Below are 17,412 nucleotides of genomic sequence, written 5' to 3'. Positions count from 1 at the left end.
AAAATATTTCTACAATATTTCGGAACTTTTTTTCAAATTTCATCATCAATTTTGTTGAACTGAACAGACAAAAAAAGTTATTATTTGTGAATATTGGTTTTCAAATTTGTTATGGAACTAGCCGATTTGTGTCTTATAAAAAATCTTTTGCCACTTCCCACAACATACTGTAAAACATGTTGAAAAAGCGACATGCAATTTTAGCAAATTGTGGTAAAATGACGTAATAGTGAAATGTTGATTGAGCGAATCTCTCTTGTCATTGTTGATTTCCTGTTTTCACAATACTTGTCTGTCACGCATCAAAACAAATACGCAGTTATCATCTCCATAAAAACAAAAAAAAAAACTGTCAAGTGTAATTTGATTTTGTTTGCAATCATAAAAAAACTGATTCAACAGCGATTTAAAAAGCCGGTATCGTTGCTGCGTTACATCCAGAATATTGACCTTTTATATTGGGACTCAAAAATTACTAATTACTACTAATTTCCGTAATAATATATTAGTATCACTTTTATTTATTTATTTTCATTGAAATAATGACCACAATGAGTACGTTTATTTTTTTGTGTTAATTTACTTTTCAATAATGTGTATCCATCATGTCAGTACGGTGGAGAAAAGAAGACGTTTGGCGGCCATTTTGAATTTATAATAAAGTCATTAGCGACATCTTGAATTAGCGAATCAGTTTTCCTTTTCAAATTTTGATCAAAATAAATTCTGTCATTTTTTCTTAGAAAAATGGCGCCCTCTTGTGTGGAGTTGGTTAAGGATTCCATATTATGATTATTCATGTAAAATACATTTACCTTTTTTTTAGAAAAGTATTTTGTATTTATATTAATGCATCTTGTGTTTATGTTTGTCATTACAGTAAAAATGAGAAGAAACGAGACAAAAAGGAATATGAAGAACAGTTGAAGTACCGGGTAAGTGTTTCTCCAAATCTTGAATAATTGACACTAATTAACATATTGTAAACCGAGGGTTTATGAGATAAGGGTAAGCAAGGGGTGTGATATAAGATGAAGATCTCGCGAGAATTGATGAAATCACATGAATTGTGAGATGATCACGAAATCCCAAGAGAAACCCACATTTCTAGAAATTTGATTGCAAATTAGTGAATCTAGGAAAGAACTGATCTGATATAAAAAAAACTGGAAAAATCATGCTCTGAAAAACTCAAAATGTCATCCTGCAATCTTTCAAACCCTCCATAAAAATACTTTTGAAAGTTACATGTGTAAATATGATACGAATATATGCACAATATAAAAATAATATAAGGTTATTACGAGGTTACCTCAAAGTATGCACGAAGACAGAGGTTGATGCGGCAGAGTAATGTCTGAGTGCATACTTTGAGGTATCTTCATAATAACCTTATTATTATACATCTTTTCCTACCAAGGATACATCATGGGAATGCTGAAATCTAAAAAGTTTAGAACAGAATCAGCGAACTTCTTTGTATGGAGTCCAGTCAAACCCTGGTGGCAGCCATGTTTGTTTTTATTATTAGAGGACACTTACACGCATAATCATTCCATATTTGGAATTCGCATTTCCTAATATGATAGGATGAAAATACCCCGTAAAATATCGCAAAATTACGGCACGCTGTAACTTATGGCGTTACGGTGACAGATGTATAATAATATTATAATTATAGCCATGTTTGAAATGTTTTTTAATTGTTTTTTTTTAGTCATAATGCTGTTGTTATGATGGAGATGCAGGATATGATAACTGAACTGCAACGTGAATTGAATGCAGCTGCCGCAACCTCCGGACGTTATGATTCAAACTTACCAAGTCGTATTACTCAAAAAAATTGCCTATTTCACCTCCAGACTTTCTCGCCCGAATTTATCGGCACTATTTCTTACATTCTTCAACATTTCTTGAAATGAACTTGGATTTTGGAGCCGACAGACAAAATTTGATTCAATTTTCAGTTCTTACTCAAAAAATTGTCTATTTTTGTCCCAATCTTCTGAAGGAAAGTGCAGACTATAAATACGACTATTTTATGAATTTTTATGAAAAGAGGGAATTGGTGTTGAAAAAGTTAGCTTGTGGCCTACCATGTTGTGTATTAGCATATATCACTAATGTATCCAACACACCACACCGTTTAGCAACAGAGGGCTTCTGTAACTTATTGGTGTATTTACAAACACCGTTCACTGTGCATCAATATTGTTTCAATCAGTGATAAATAAAAATATTTACTTTTTAGACATTTTCTAAATTCTAAATGATAAACAACTTATTTCATCCAATCTACGTCATTTTGATGGTACAGTAGAAATTTATCAATCACAAGTCATTGGAAATGTGAATTGAGTGTCATTCCTTTATGACACCTTACCCCCCGAACACCATGTCCTAGAAACAAAACACCATGGCCCTCGGACGGCATACTCTATGATGCCATATACCTCATGGACACCTTGCCCTGGTATGTCATATTTCCCAAGAATGTCATTCCCAAGATGTCATGCTTGTTTTAACTTTGTAACATCAGTAATCGTCAATAATTTTGTTCTGTTTTTTTTTTCTTCCAGAGGGCGTACGTCAGAGTCAGAATTTAGATGACGATGTGTTTACTTTATTGGACAAAATGGAGGCATTACAAAACACAGTAAGTGGTAAAAGTTGTAAAACATATTAAACTGACATTCCTCAATCCCTGGGATTGCAGCATGGAATTATGGGAATACAAGTTCAAAGTTCATTAATTCATTAGATGTATTTACTATGAAATGAAGGTCATTACAGTTTAAATTTATTCACTGTTACTGAAAACTATCGTAATCTGAATTGAACAACAACACATTTAAAGGGCAACATGTTTTGCTGAATGTCGAAAAGGCCGGTGGTCGTCGTGCCACGTCCTGTTCGATATGGGACTCAAAGCGACGTATACAACGCGTGTAAAATACATTGTATGTTTACATGAAATTCGAACGTGCGCTGGGCGACGACCACCGCGCTTTAACCTTTTAAAAGCATTGGTCAACTTTTGTCATAGAATGGATCAAAATCGGCAGACGATGGGAAATAATATGTACAAATAGCTCAAAATTAAAACATAAATTAAGGCAGGGAAAAAAAATCCTCTGTTTCTTGTTTCATGGAAATTTTAAAATGAGGTGGCAAGACGTTTTCTTTTTTTCTTTTTGATTACTGAGCTAAAATGGGGAAATTTGTGTCAAGTGCGAGTACAAGCGCATTTTGGAATGTTTTAGAAGGAAAAAAAAGTCTGAGGCGCATAGTTCAAAATGATGTGCACGGAAACGAGAAACAGAGATATTTTTTTTTTCTCAACCTTACAAAAAAATACAAAAATAATTGAAAATGTCTTTAATCCCTATCTATTGGTACTGCATTACATATTTTCGATTTGTCTATTTAACTTTTTGTTGTTAAAATCTACACATATACAACGTATATTTGTAACTGTGGCATGCAATATCTGCTGTAATATTTGTAGTCCTGCTATCTAATTTGGGACGTAAAAACCAATAAAAACAACTGTACCAGAACTTGTTGAGAGCCGTTGACAGCAACACTTGAAAAGAAACAATATTTTTTTACACAGGCCTTTCAATGTCCATTATTCTCACTGCTAGATATATTGTTGATTTAAAAAATGAAAATGAAATAACAATAACAAAATTATATGTCCCTGAAAATATGATAAAAATTTTTGTTGCATAAATATTGCCTTTTCTTAATCTGACCGCCATTTTGTTTTCACCAGAGAGCACAGCGATGGAATGACAGAATGGATGAAATGGGAGAAGAAAGATTACGACTAGCGCACATACTTATGGATACGCTCTCAATGATAGAGGAAGAATCCGGAATATTTCTAATCAAATCTATTTATTCATGGAAAGGAAAGTAAGTTGACTTTTCCTCACTTTATTTTAGCTCCACTGTTGACTTTGTCGAGCGGAGCTTATTATATGAGTGATTGTCCCTCGTTGTCCATGACAATGTTTTACTTTTTCAACTTCTTCTTGAAAACTACAAGCCTGAATGCTTTGATACTTGGTGTATATGTACCTTGGGTAGACCTCTCTCAGATTTGTTCGTTTCATGATGATATCTTCAATTTTCTAATTTTGGTGAATATTTTTGGTAAAAAGTGATATTTTCAACTTCTTTTAAAAAAACACAAGTCTGATTGATTTTATATTACATATATAGGTACTACATGTGGACTTCTTTCAGATTTGTTAATTTTGTGGTGATATCTTCAATTATTATTTTTGTAATTTTTGGTAAAAAGTGATATTTTTGAATTCTTGTTGAAAACAGCAAGCTGGTTGCTTTGATACTATACATATTGTTCATTTTCTAATGTTCTTTAATTGAAATGTGCATTGCTAACAGCGGAGCTATCTCAGCTGACAGGCTGCTTGTTATTATTATGTAAACAGTGATCATAGCGTTTAGGAGCATTTGTCGTATTGCTGTGTCTAGTGCCCTCTAGAGTTACATAATTTGCTGTTTCACAATATTCTTGGATAAACTGTAAAATACTTTATTTTCGCTCTTTTTGGTGAATGAGTTATTCAGTAAAAATAAAATCCAGAGAATATACCTTTTTTCTATATTTTACATTCAACTCATCAAAAATCAGTGAAATTAATTTTCATACAAAACACCCATAAAAATATTTTAGCAAAAATTAATTCCAGCTAAAATATTTTATAGTAATCATAAAGGGCTGTTTAGCGTATGAAAGATTCAATTTCAATTCAATTTTTGCTGAAAAGACTTTTTGGGTGTTATGTATGGAGTTTGTTTTCACTGATTTTTTTTTCACAAATTTAAAGAGCAGCAAAAAATGACATATCTAGATGCCTTGTTGAAAATTTAATGAGTGGAAAAAAAGAATCAGATCTATCGTCACTGTTTTGAATTGATATATTCTGTCGTTCAATATTTACAGTGCTCGCTTTGATCGTTGTCACTGCAAGTTAAAATTTGAAAGACTTACGTAATTTTCATTTTTGTTTTATTTTCAGGGGTTATCTTTCCAAGTATACAGGTAAAATAAGTAACAATTACAGACCCCCTAAAATGATTAGTAGGACAATGACCCCACTACGTGAGGGCACACCTATGAATACGGTACCAGCACCAACGCCAGCGTCTATCCATGCTAGCATGTCTACTCAGAGACCATCCACTCGGGTATGAAGATGTTTTTCTTTAATTTTTGCAAACTTTTATGATATTATGGTAAATTATTTTTTTTTTAAAGTTTTTTTTAAGCTTATAACCTTGATTTGTCTTTCTGCATTTTTGTGGTTGCTGAAGTTTTAAAAAATATCTCAGTTTTAATAAAATATTTCAGTTTTAAAAAATTACTCAAGTTTAAAAAAAAATGCTCCTATTTTAAAAAAAAAATACCTCTCATCAAGTTAATTACCGGTAGTCAGTAAAGCACATGTGAAATAAAATTTCAATTTTTCACTTTGAGCTTGCCAACAAATTTCACAGGCAAAAAGTTAAATACTGTGGAATACTTTATTTTCGCTGGAATTTATTTTCGCTGAAAAGGCTTTTTGGGCGTTTTGCTTGGAATTTATTTACACTGATTTTTGATGAGATTAATGTAAAATATAGGAAAAAATGTATATTCGCTGGATTTTATTTTCACGGAATCATCCCTTCAGCAAAAATAGCGAAAATAAATTCCAAATTGAGTTAATTACAATCAAGACACCTCTTGTACACCTTGTATTTTTTTCTAATAAAAATATTACCACTGAATCACTAATCACATGTGGTGTTGTTGCGTAATCTAATGTTTTATCATTTTTTTTGTTTCTCAGTGCTAATATCAAACCGTCCTACAGTGATGACAGACTAGTAAATGCCTCCAATACCAATCTCCGCTCGTACATGACAATCGCAAGACCATCAGCCAATCCGTCTCCTAATACCAAACCTAGAAGACCACACTCAACACCAGGTAAGTCAAGGGGAGAGTTGTCATTCCCTGGGAGTGCATTTTTACTCCACTTTTGCCAAATTAATTTAAAGCAGGAGAAAGGCGAATCGGAAAACCCCGATTTCCTTGTAACATTGCGCCCTCTGTAGTTGTGTTTTCACCAAGATTGAGATCTTTTTTGGGGTGTTTTGTATGGAATTTATTTTCACTGATTTTTGACAAGTTGATATAGGAAAAACGTATATTCGCTGGATTTTATTTTCACTGAATCACTCCTTCAGCGAAAATATCGAAAATTAATTCCAAGTGAAAATAAAGTATTCTACAGCAGTATAGAAAACAAACAATTACAAGTTGTTGTCACCATGGTTAAAGGGGCATATTTTTGTCAACGAATTTTATTGTTTTTGGAGTCAAATGTATAATACCAGTTATGTCAATTACTATTATATTTTTTCATAGGTGGGGTAACAGAAGTGCAGACACCGCCATCCACGCCGTACTTACAACCGAGCAGTGCGGGTCACGGGAGTCGGTTGAGGAGTAAAAGCATGGAAGGCTTTGCCCAATCACAGCCCTTGCCTCCGATAAAAGTTCCATCACAAGAGGGCGGTCTTCGACGGCCCCATGCCAAGTCAAGTGCTAGCAGCGGACGGAGTAAGTCAGTCTCCATTGCTCCTTCCCTTACCGGTAAGTACAATGAATAATAACTATTTGAATACTCAGAATAATTTTTAACATCATAATTCTTTCTCCTTTCCTCCGCTGGTGTTGTGACTCTACAATTTTTATTTAATTGGCTATAGTTCTCGGTCAGAATTTTCAAAAAAAGTACATCTTGATTCAAAAATTTTGAAAAATTCTGAATAAAATTATGCATTTTGATTTTGTGAAATGAGAAGGAGGCTGACATTGTTGTTCTTCAAAGAATGAATTATACTATAAACAGTTATTAAAAAATTCGTTGCTAGAAATGTTCATAATTTAACACCTCAAGTGTGTGTTAAGACGAAGACCTAAATAAAATGTTGAATTTACCAAAGTCACAATTCATAAAAATAACCTGCATAATGTTTATCATAATTTATAATAATTTATCATAATTGAAAAGAAAAAAAATATTTTGATCAGGATCAGTGGATGATTGGAAATTATGCTCATTAAGAAATTTTTGTTAAAATACATGAAAATACAGTTCCTGCAAATTGCGCCCTCTAGTGTTCTGTTCTGTGATGTCAAAATGGTGAATATGCCTTTCATGCAGTGCCAATTTCGTTATCATTCACAAAATAAAACCTGCATATTTTTTCAAAAATTTAAATCAATACCTGTCATCAATGGGGAATTATGTCCGTTTGGTCCCAAATTAATGTGAAAAAGTACATAAAATGCAAAATGTTGCAATCAATTTTGACGGTCAATGGATAAATTTTCTCATCTTTGTTCTTTCTCATCAGAAACCCCAATTACACCCGTACATCAAGCATCATCACCGAACACTCCTCCTGGATCTTCCGTAGAACCGACACTGTTGCCAACGGATACACCAATAAGTCACATCACAAAGGTCGTTGCAAGGTCACCATCGCAGTCAACTACTCACAGTTTTACAGCGGTGGAAGCCGAATCATAAAACGTCAGCAATTTCTCTTAAATACTGTGAACTGCTTTAATTTCACACAAGAAAAATTTCGAGAATTACTGAAAATTTACAAATTTCGTAGATGTGAAAATTAAAGCCGTGGAGTTGTCACCTGCGCATGCGGCAAACGGCCATAGCGTGTTGTTGTTTACAACAAGCATCTTCCCATGAGCCTTTGCATTTTCCCATCGTTGCTTGGAACTCGATTCCCGCACAAGCGCAGGTGACGATCCTCTCGCTTTAAGCTGTTAACAATGCAGTTGAAGTGCCATACTGTGTCATGTCTGGAATGGGTCACATGACAAATATGTGGTTTGTTTTATACAACATTCAAAACTTGAGCTATGTATGTAGCACTTTATTTTATTAACGTGCGAACATTTTGTTAACTTTTTCAGTGTTCACCAGAACAGACACTTTAATTAAAATGAGATCACTGATTTTTGACCTAAAATGCTTAATTTTTATTTCCAGCATTTCAATTTCTTTTTTGCAAAAATCTGAATGTGCTGAAATAAAACCAGGGAAGGTTAAACCAGATAATTTTTTACCTCTAGAAATTGTTTGCATCGATGATCCCTGGATGATTGTGAGAAAAAAATTTACTGAAAGTCACTATGACACGGTACAAGGTTTTACCCAGAATTCAACACGTTCTGTACCAACGCATATTGCTATGCGCAGAACTGAAATTCTGGCATCGTTCTGCGCAAAAAACGTTTTTAGCGCTTGAGTTGTTTCCGGGTTAGCCTTCCATGTGCTTATCGTGCGATTTATTGTACCAATATCACATTTTCTGGACGTATTCCTACACAATCATGCTAAGAGTATCCAAAAGAGTCAAGCAGGCAAGTTTAGCCGCAAAATTACGTGGGAAATTGGCTTCAACTGCTCATTCGATCGCCGATGTTGTCCGTCGGCACACAAGGTCGTTCGCTTTCTGATCTTTCTTCCGAGATTTTGACTCGAATATTCGGGTTTTGTTGCTTTTTTAATGACAGTGATGACTATAGTTTACAGTTCGAGAAAGTTAAAACGATGTGCTCACTTCGAATGGTTTGTAGGCGATTTTATGCTATCGCGTCGAATGATTTGTTCGTTATGGGAATGACGGCAAGCTCTATTGCCAGCCGTGCTTTTCACAGATTTAAGCTGATGAAGGCGAGATCGCTCGTTGCTAATGAAATAGGGCAACTTTCCGATTTGATCATTCAAAAAGGGTCATCTCAAGTAAGACGAAAAGATCAGCAATTTCTAAGAAAGCCACTGGGAGTCGAGCCTACATCAGTAAAATCTTAAATCAGCACCAGGCAGTAGGTGAAAAGTTGTCTGGATTTGATGAGAGTGCCCTTTGGCAATTACGATTAAATAAAGATAAAACATTTGCCAAATCAGTATTATCTGTATCATTTTTCAAGGAAGCCATTACATCAGATATTCTGCCTCCTTCTGTTAAATTGGCTTTATTAGCAGCACCATCTTCCCAGAAATTAGATCAGACTACAAATGACATTAAATTATGGAATGATTCTGAATCAGAACACACATTTATCCATCTAGGGGGCGGTCTATCTGAATCTGACAATGATGGTTTAGAGAAATCTCTGAGAACACAAGAAAATGTTTCAAGAATTCTCAAATTAACCACTTTATGAAATAATTTCAAACGGTTCCACACTATGGTGTCAGAAACTGCCTCTCAAAATAAAAAGGGCTGGTTTGTTCATGATATTGAAGGCCTGGTTTGGAGAAGTGTCCTCAACATATTGACTGAAAAGAAATTGGATTATGACCTTGATGATGAAAATGAGAGACAGAAGTTAGAAATAGTTGTAGGTGAGGGTGGCCACACTTTCCAAGATTTCAAGGGAGTGTCCCAAAATTTCAAAGTATTTGCCATCAGTGGTGCTATACGTCTGATAAAATATAATGGTAATGAAGTATGGAGAAATCCAAATTCAGTCTTCTGATGCAAGCTGCATTCCATTTGCCATTATAAATGCCCCAGAGAGTGATGCACTGATAGAAGTTGATATTCTTCCTGTTCTGGCATGCACTGAAAAATTTGCCCAACATGGTATAAAGGGGATGAAATACTGTAGAAAACTGGAACGAGATGAAAAGTATAAAAGTTTGGTCTTGCAGAGAAAGAATACCAGTTTTTTCTGCAATTTATGTTTGGCTACAGTTCATAAATGTCACAATCCAAATCATGAATGGGATATGTCTATCACTCTTGCGGATATGAATTCATGGGCAAAAGAAAAAAGTAATGGTCAGAGTAATCATCCTCTTATAAAGTATGACCCCATAAATGAATACACTATGGATCACCTTCATGCTAAATTGAGAAACGTGGGTAAACTAATTGACAAGCTCTTCAACGAGGCTCAAAAGATCGACCAACAACTGGAATTTATACAAAAGTTTGCAAAGTTATCTGAAGATCAAAAACATGATGTGAAGCAATATGAAACAAAACTGGTCGACCAATTTGATACCAAGGTTGAAATTAATGAAGCAAATCATTCAGCAAAGTTACTTCAAGTTACTAAAAAGGATGATTTTAACAAACTTGAGAAGAAACTTGAAGCAGCTTCACTAGCATTTGAAATTAAATACACTGAACACACTGAAGTGAATTTGTTGGATTCTGCTGAATCACATTTTGAAATTTTATTTGGCACACACAAGGAATACAAATGCACACTATGTGCATCACATCTCCATGTTGTATATAAAATCAAGCCAGGTATCACTCGTCACATGCAAACTGTCCATGGTAAGTTCAGCACAAAAGATCTGAAACAAAACACAAGATGCATTACTAATCTCAATATTTAATATCAAAAATCTGTCATAATAATAAATTATTATTTACACTTGGTAAAACTATTCCAAAGTCAGCCTAAATTGTCAAATTTGTAATGACACTATTTTCTATGAAGTCTTTGACTGTAAAAAATGGGGCATGTGGAGGGGGCCTGGCACATTTTCTTTGAAAATCATTTGTTATTAAACTAATCTCAATATTTAATATAAAAAATCTGTCATAATAATAAATTATTATTTACACTTGGTAAAACTATTCTAAAGTCAGCCTAAATTGTCAAATTTGTAATGACACTATTTTCTAGGTATTAATTCTTCAACTTCAAACACAGGGAGCCCAGGAACTATAATCAACTATCAACGCAGTACGCAGTCTCTATGAGCGGGGGGGGGGGCGTATCGGCTGGTATCTAGTGTAAGAAATAGACAAGGGATGAAGGCTCCAGCCAGCTCACATTTTTTAAACTCGAAAAAACAGACGAAAAAAATAAAAAATAAAATCTAAAAAAAATACCAGGTTGAAGAATATTAGTTGCTCCTTCGAATTTCGCCAAAGCCTTACCTACATTTTACCGATATCTGCAGAATAAATCAAGAAAACTACACAAATTGACTCCATTTAGGAATTCCTAACGGTTAGTCCGAACGCACGACACCGTTGGAGGCGTGGCCTGTTCAGCATTTGTCAACAACCAATCACAAGACTGGTCTAAAAATTGCTTTTTTTGTGTGTAAAACGTAAAAAAAAAGGACTTACCGAACGTAACTTTGTGAGCCGCCATGTTGACAATCCATAGGAGGCACTCTCGCGGTAATTCTAACATAACAGTGAGAGGAGTAGGCCAAAAACCACCAAAAATGCAGTACTTTCGCATAATCAATTATAGTCTATAACTATTTATTGAAATGGTTAAAACGATCCGGGTAAAAAACTTTAAATACATCAAAAAAATGAGAATTCCAGTATCAAGTTGGGAATGAGGCTGGTGGGTCAATTGAGGTCATAGAATGGTAATAGCGTGTATGCTAGTTTTTCTTTCAATTTGAAATTGCGCCCTCGTGCGGAGATAAAGTGTATATTGGATGGTACAAAACGCATTGAACTCTGGGATATCACATTTGCCGTGTATGACTTAGGGGGTCTTAAGTCCCTACAGTCAAATATTCATTGTGACTTAGGGGGTCTTAAGTTTCTCACTTTTTTGATGGTAACTTAAGGGGTCTAAAGCCCTTCAGTAAAATGTTCACTGTGGGTTAGGGAGTCTTAATTCCCCTCCATAAAATATTCACTTTCTCATTAAATTTTGTTTCTAGCAAGTAAATTCAGTTTAAATCTTAAAGAAAGTTAGTGACTGCCATGAGTGTTAACAGAGAATATCACTATTGGGCCATCCAAGCAAAACAATGAAGGAAATATAAACATTTGCGTGCATTTGCTGGTATTGGAATTACCATCGAAAGTCAAATCATCGAAAGTCAAAGTATTTTTCTTCCCTCTTCTTGAGTTGCTTTATTTTTGTTTCATTGTGTAAGAAATGTGTGAATTACAGTGACAATTTCTTTTTTTTTAAGTAAGTATTTTCTTGTTTTTCATTAACCCCCGATTAATTAGTTGGTTCGTCCCTTGCTAAAAGTTGGTTTGTTTCTATAGATACAAATGAAGCAGTCCTATGGATAAACCAGGGGGGACCAATCAAGGTTGTGACACTGAATACTGCAAAGATTGATATATTTGGCATTGGATTTCTGGAGAATTCTAACCAATTTTGACTTCACCTTCTGGTGAGTCTGATGACAGTGTGCAAACAAGTTTTCCAATTGTTGCCTGTGATGGCAGTGATAGTAGTATGGTTCCAGCCTTCTCACCACTAAAGTGTGTCAATATAATTGGCTGCCTACCACTGGCACCTAACATTCAGACCAATCATAGAGCTGCTTGTTTTTCTACATGTTTTTATCAATGTATCAAAATTCTGCCTTATCTATATGCTACTTACAAGACTGTGTTTGATTGGCTACCCAGCCCCAACACCTTACAGTCAGATCAATCAGAGAGCAGCTTGTTTTTCAACAGTTTTTTTTTTTATTGTATCAAATTCAGCCTTGTATATATTCTCAACTCAACAAAAATCATTACTCTGATAACCTTTGACCTCAATAGTGACACTCATAATTTTTTGCTAAACCTGTTATTGCAGTTTTCTCTAAAATTTTGCACAAATCATGTAAATTGTAGCAAATTCTGTTCATTGCGTCCAAACAATGCTATTAAAGTTAAAATATACACTAAAGGTGGAAACAGTAATGTATATATTGTTTATATAATAATATTGTCATTTTTTTACTCGCTAAATTATTAGTTGCGCTTCGAAAATATGCCGATTTCTTTTTAACATGAATTATACTTTCACTATATCGCGTTCTTCATCCGTCTGTCACTCCACTTCGGAGAGCCAAGCGGAGAAACAGACAGAGGAAGCTAGGATAATTAATTATGCTTTTAACAATTTTGATTTTGAATAACCAATTTCCTCTGCAAAAACCTACAGAATAAAAATAGATTTTAATTTGTATAGTTTTGAATGTAAATTTGATCATTTTTAAGACCGTCCAATGTCGCAGCACCACCTAGTGGTGGAATTTATTTACCTTTTATTTTTAAGTGTTATTTAATGGTATTATTGAAACTTTGTCATGTGAAACTTTTTGTATTGTTTTTTTTTTTAATTAATTTTAATATCATGGCACTCTATAAATAAAAATCCTTTCTATCAATTTTCATTGTTGCATTTTCTTTTTCAATGGAAAAAAAAAATGTTTTTTAAAATGTAATTTATTATATACTCTCACTCCTGATGTGTCTGAAAAAAATGACACTCAGTAATCACCGCTAACTTGCGATCCGCAGTTACAACGTTGAAAACAAGTTGTAATATTAACCGGGTAATGTATTCAACTCTCTTAAATTATCTTTGGGTGCGAGATATAAATGAGTGCAGTAGACTGCAGACCTTTTTTCATAAGTCTGGCGCCCTCACAGTTTCATGTGGGAGAGTCCTTTCAGTTGAACTCTGTATTTGCTGCATGCATAGGCAAAGAAATTTAGCTGGAAACAAAATTTTGGTGAAGGATCGAAAACGTTCGTTTCCAAAGTTGCAAAAATTTGCTAGAGAGTCAGAGATGTTGGTTGAATTGCGAAAATTCAGAACAGTTGGTTGCAAAGTTGAAAATATAAGCCAGGAAATCAAGAAAGTGGAAAGTCAAAAAATTGCAAAACCCAACTAGAAAGTCAGCTTGAAAGCTGGGATGTTGAAAATGTTGGTTTACAAAGTTGCAGAAGTAAGGTAAAAAGTCAACAAAAATTGAATGTCAAATTACAAAGGTTTGCTGAAAGTAGAAAAATAGGACAGAAAATTGTCTTGGAAAGTTGAAAATGCTGGTTGCAAATTTGCCACAGTTAGATAGAATTAGAAACGGTTAGTTCGATCGCAAAATTGAAAATGTGGGTTGAGTTCACTCTGATCAAACTAACTTAATATGTGATATTGGAATGTGCCAAATTGTGTTCCCTACAACACCGTGCAAGCATATTTTTTCCCTTGGTGTCTAGCTTGAATTGATTTTAAATAAACCCCCCCCCCCCCATGATATTTAATGGTTCAATGGAGGGGGGGGGCTGGAGGCGCCCAAGCTTGCAAGGTCGTGTAAGCAATACAACCACGGCTGAGGACAGCAAAAGCTGTATCCAATCAATAAAAATTTTATTATATACCGGGGTACCTTATGGGTGTAATTACCATGGCATGACTTTAAACACATGATGCATTTTGTTGACATTTCAGTTGAACAAACATAGAATGTACACTTACAGTACAGTTCTCGCGGAAGCTTTGGCTTTTGTGGCATCATTGTCGCATACGCATGGCTTCACTGTCGCCTCAGCATCGCATCATTGTGGCATCAGCTTCGCGTCATTGAAAATTGAAGCGGTGTTAGCCTCGCTTTCGTGTGGCATCATCGTGGCCTCAGCTTCGCGTTCTCATGGCATCAACATGGCATCAGCTTCAAAGTATTGTGGCATCAGTATGACGTACCTCATTATTTGCATATAGAAAGGCAGTAGAGAAAAAAAATGTACAGAAGATCGATATGTAATTAATTTGAAATTCACGCGATGCAATCTTTGTTCGGACACAACACAACTTACTACTATATACGAAATGAAACTGTTCTTGTTATAAGATTATCTTATTTTCGTTATTTTTATTAGTTGGCAAGAGAACATGTTCAGATTCGTCATTTCGGTGGTATTTTTCCGTGTTTCGTTTACAGTTTTAGCCGAATCCGATCCCATGCCCGCGCACTAATACCTGCAAAACACACGTACGCCGCCAGGTGCGTCGGCGTCGTCTTGGTACAAAGTTCCAAAACAAGTGCGTACATTTCCAACTACGACTCGATGGCTGCGGTACCTTGACAACCTTGCGATTTGTCACTAGATTTATACATGACGACACGCTGTAGCATGCCGCGTCATGTAGTTATAATTAACAAAGTCAGCTTGGACGTTCAGTTGCGAGACATGAAAAAATAAACGCATCGAGTGCTACATTTCGAAAATAAAAATACAAAATAAACGCAATCGAATGCGCCGGCCAGGCGCGTTGGAAATAAATAGAACGCGTTGTGACACAGTCTCACCACCACCCACTCACGCAATATAATTATGTTATTTTAAAATGCACTGTGTATGTGGGAAAGCGATGAGTGAACTCGAGCAAAATTATGCTAGTGTGAGAACACGCTATATACCCCACGGAGTACTCGTTAAAACATCGAGAAAGTTTTTCATTTCAAATGTCTGCGATTTTGTGAACATGACGTGCAAACAAGAATATATCAAATTATCTATTTTTCTGTAATATTCGTGTGTAATTATGAAAATAATTTATGGGTGCGTATGGAATATATTTCGTCATGAATTATTCCTAATATAAATTTCTCTTGTCAAAATATTTTTTTTTTGTTTTTTTCTCCCAAACAACGAAATGATTTCACAATGTCGAGAACGAAAAGTAGTGTTCAACATTGTAAACTTCATGACACAGCTGCTCATGACCGGAACCGTTGTCTTCGTTAAGAGTTCGGCAATTCACCATAATCGTGGTTGTGAACTGTTTAGCTGATTTTTCAAAATATCATATGGATACTAAGTATTCAATTCATATTTACCCAAACCATATACCTTAAAATACATATTTTAAGGTCTATGCCCCAACTAGTATTCGAATATTCTTTCGGAAATTTTAGACATTGTTCAAAAAATCCTGTACAGGTATATGTCTGATGACAACGAATAATACGCAATTCTCCATGCAGTACTATAAATTTTTGCTGATACTAATCACGTTTTTATCGGAAAGTTACTCGAACGTGTAGTAGACGAGCATAATAATAATGTCACATGTCCTTCGTCTTAGCCACATAACCGCCGCAGACTGCTTCATGTAACATCGAATGTTTAGTTTGATCATGGAGACATGGTTTGATGATTGATAAACATATATTCACCGTTGCGTTCATGTTACGTTAATACAAACATGATTTAAACTTGTCCCTTCAGGTGTTTTTTTCGTTGCCGAAATAGCACGTGTGTGTGTGTGAGTTTCCCCGAGTAAAAGCATGAAAAGAGGCAGGTGAGACTCCTTGTTGCAACGTGTTCTATCATTTCCAGCGCGCGTGTAGTGGCTGTGCGTTTATTTTGTCATGTCTCGCAACTGGACGTCCAAGCTGACTTTGTTTTGGCTGTATTATAAAACAAAACGTCATGTTAGCAACGTTTTTTTTTTGTTTGTTCAAAGCGATAATCTTTCCAATTTTTAATTGTCCTAGTTATGTACTTTATTCTTTTTCTCTGTGTGAATAGAAGTGTCAAGTTTGAAGAAAAAAAAGTCTCAACAAAACTTGGACTTCCATTATTTTAATTATTTATTTTTTTATGTTCACAAACCATGAGCAAACCAACCTTTGTTTTGTAATGTCACAATCAATCGGGTGCATATATTGTTGACCATCCTTCGTCATTCGTGACTTGGTGCTATTTTGAATCTGGACCTTACTTTCGTCAGAGAAAATCACGTTATCGAAAGTTTCAGCATCTCTCGTCATTTTTACGGCCCATGCCATGCGTTTAGGTTTGTTCACCTGTCTGATCATTTGGCAATACCGTGTCTTGGTTCTTCGCCATCCTAATTTTCGACGTACTTTTTTGACGGTGGACACTGACACCGGTAGACCAAATTCGTCGGTTATTTTATAAGAAAGCTCTCTTGCTGACAACTCGCCGTCCTTTTCCATTTCTTTGTCAATAAAATCCCAGTGCTCCACTCCGAGTTTGGTTCTTGTCTGAATGTTTCTGTAGTCTTTGATTCGTCCTGTTTTTCTATAACGTTGTAAAAATTTGCCGATCGAATTTTTAGAAACCAACACTCGATCTTCCTCCTCCAATCTCTTCCTGATGTCTACCTGCTTGATTCCAATGGCCGCCAAGGAAAGAATTCGTCGCCGAACATAAACAGTCAATCTTGATAATTGGACGGGGTCATGCATGATTTAGCTTGAACCACGGTTACTAGAAGAAGTAACCGTGCTTGAACCGAGCATTTAGATAATACAGCTTGCGTGTAAGACAGCAAAGAGTATCGGTGTGAACATACGGCTAACTACGATACTTCTCAGCATTGTTTACATATGTAAATTACTTCTTTGTTCGATGAAGCGAAGCTGATGCCACATTGTCGCCATAATGAGGCTACAATGAAGCGATGCGATAACCGCCTCAACCTTTTATGTCGCGACAATGAAGCGACGCTGAAGCCATAGCAATGCCATCATGATGCGATGCTGAAGCGAAGCTGACGCTGAAGTGAAGCCAAAGCTTCCGCGAGAACTG

General features: G+C 35.3%; 1 protein-coding gene and 1 long non-coding RNA gene across 2 annotated transcripts; both read left to right on the top strand.

The window, feature by feature from the left end:
* The first annotated feature begins 889 nt into the window (after positions 1–889).
* Positions 890–2,636, top strand: LOC146729910 (uncharacterized). Its single transcript, XR_014927977.1, has 2 exons — positions 890–935; positions 1,718–2,636. It is a non-coding gene; the product is annotated as an uncharacterized LOC146729910 (long non-coding RNA).
* Positions 2,637–5,072: 2,436 nt separating this feature from the next.
* LOC146729909 (uncharacterized) lies at positions 5,073–9,019 on the top strand. The gene is made up of 4 exons (XM_085494644.1): positions 5,073–5,223; positions 5,868–6,007; positions 6,449–6,676; positions 7,444–9,019. The coding sequence occupies exons 1-4, from the start codon at positions 5,189–5,191 to the stop codon at positions 7,617–7,619; spliced, it is 579 nt and encodes a 192-aa protein (XP_085350770.1). The 5' UTR covers positions 5,073–5,188; the 3' UTR covers positions 7,620–9,019.
* The last annotated feature ends 8,393 nt before the right edge of the window (positions 9,020–17,412 follow it).

This window comes from Saccoglossus kowalevskii, chromosome 20 (assembly GCF_978046115.1).
Source record: "Saccoglossus kowalevskii chromosome 20, keSacKowa6.1, whole genome shotgun sequence".
NCBI lineage: Eukaryota > Metazoa > Hemichordata > Enteropneusta > Harrimaniidae > Saccoglossus > Saccoglossus kowalevskii.
The sequence above is the reverse complement of the archived record's forward strand: the minus strand, read 5'-3'. Positions and strand labels throughout refer to the sequence as shown.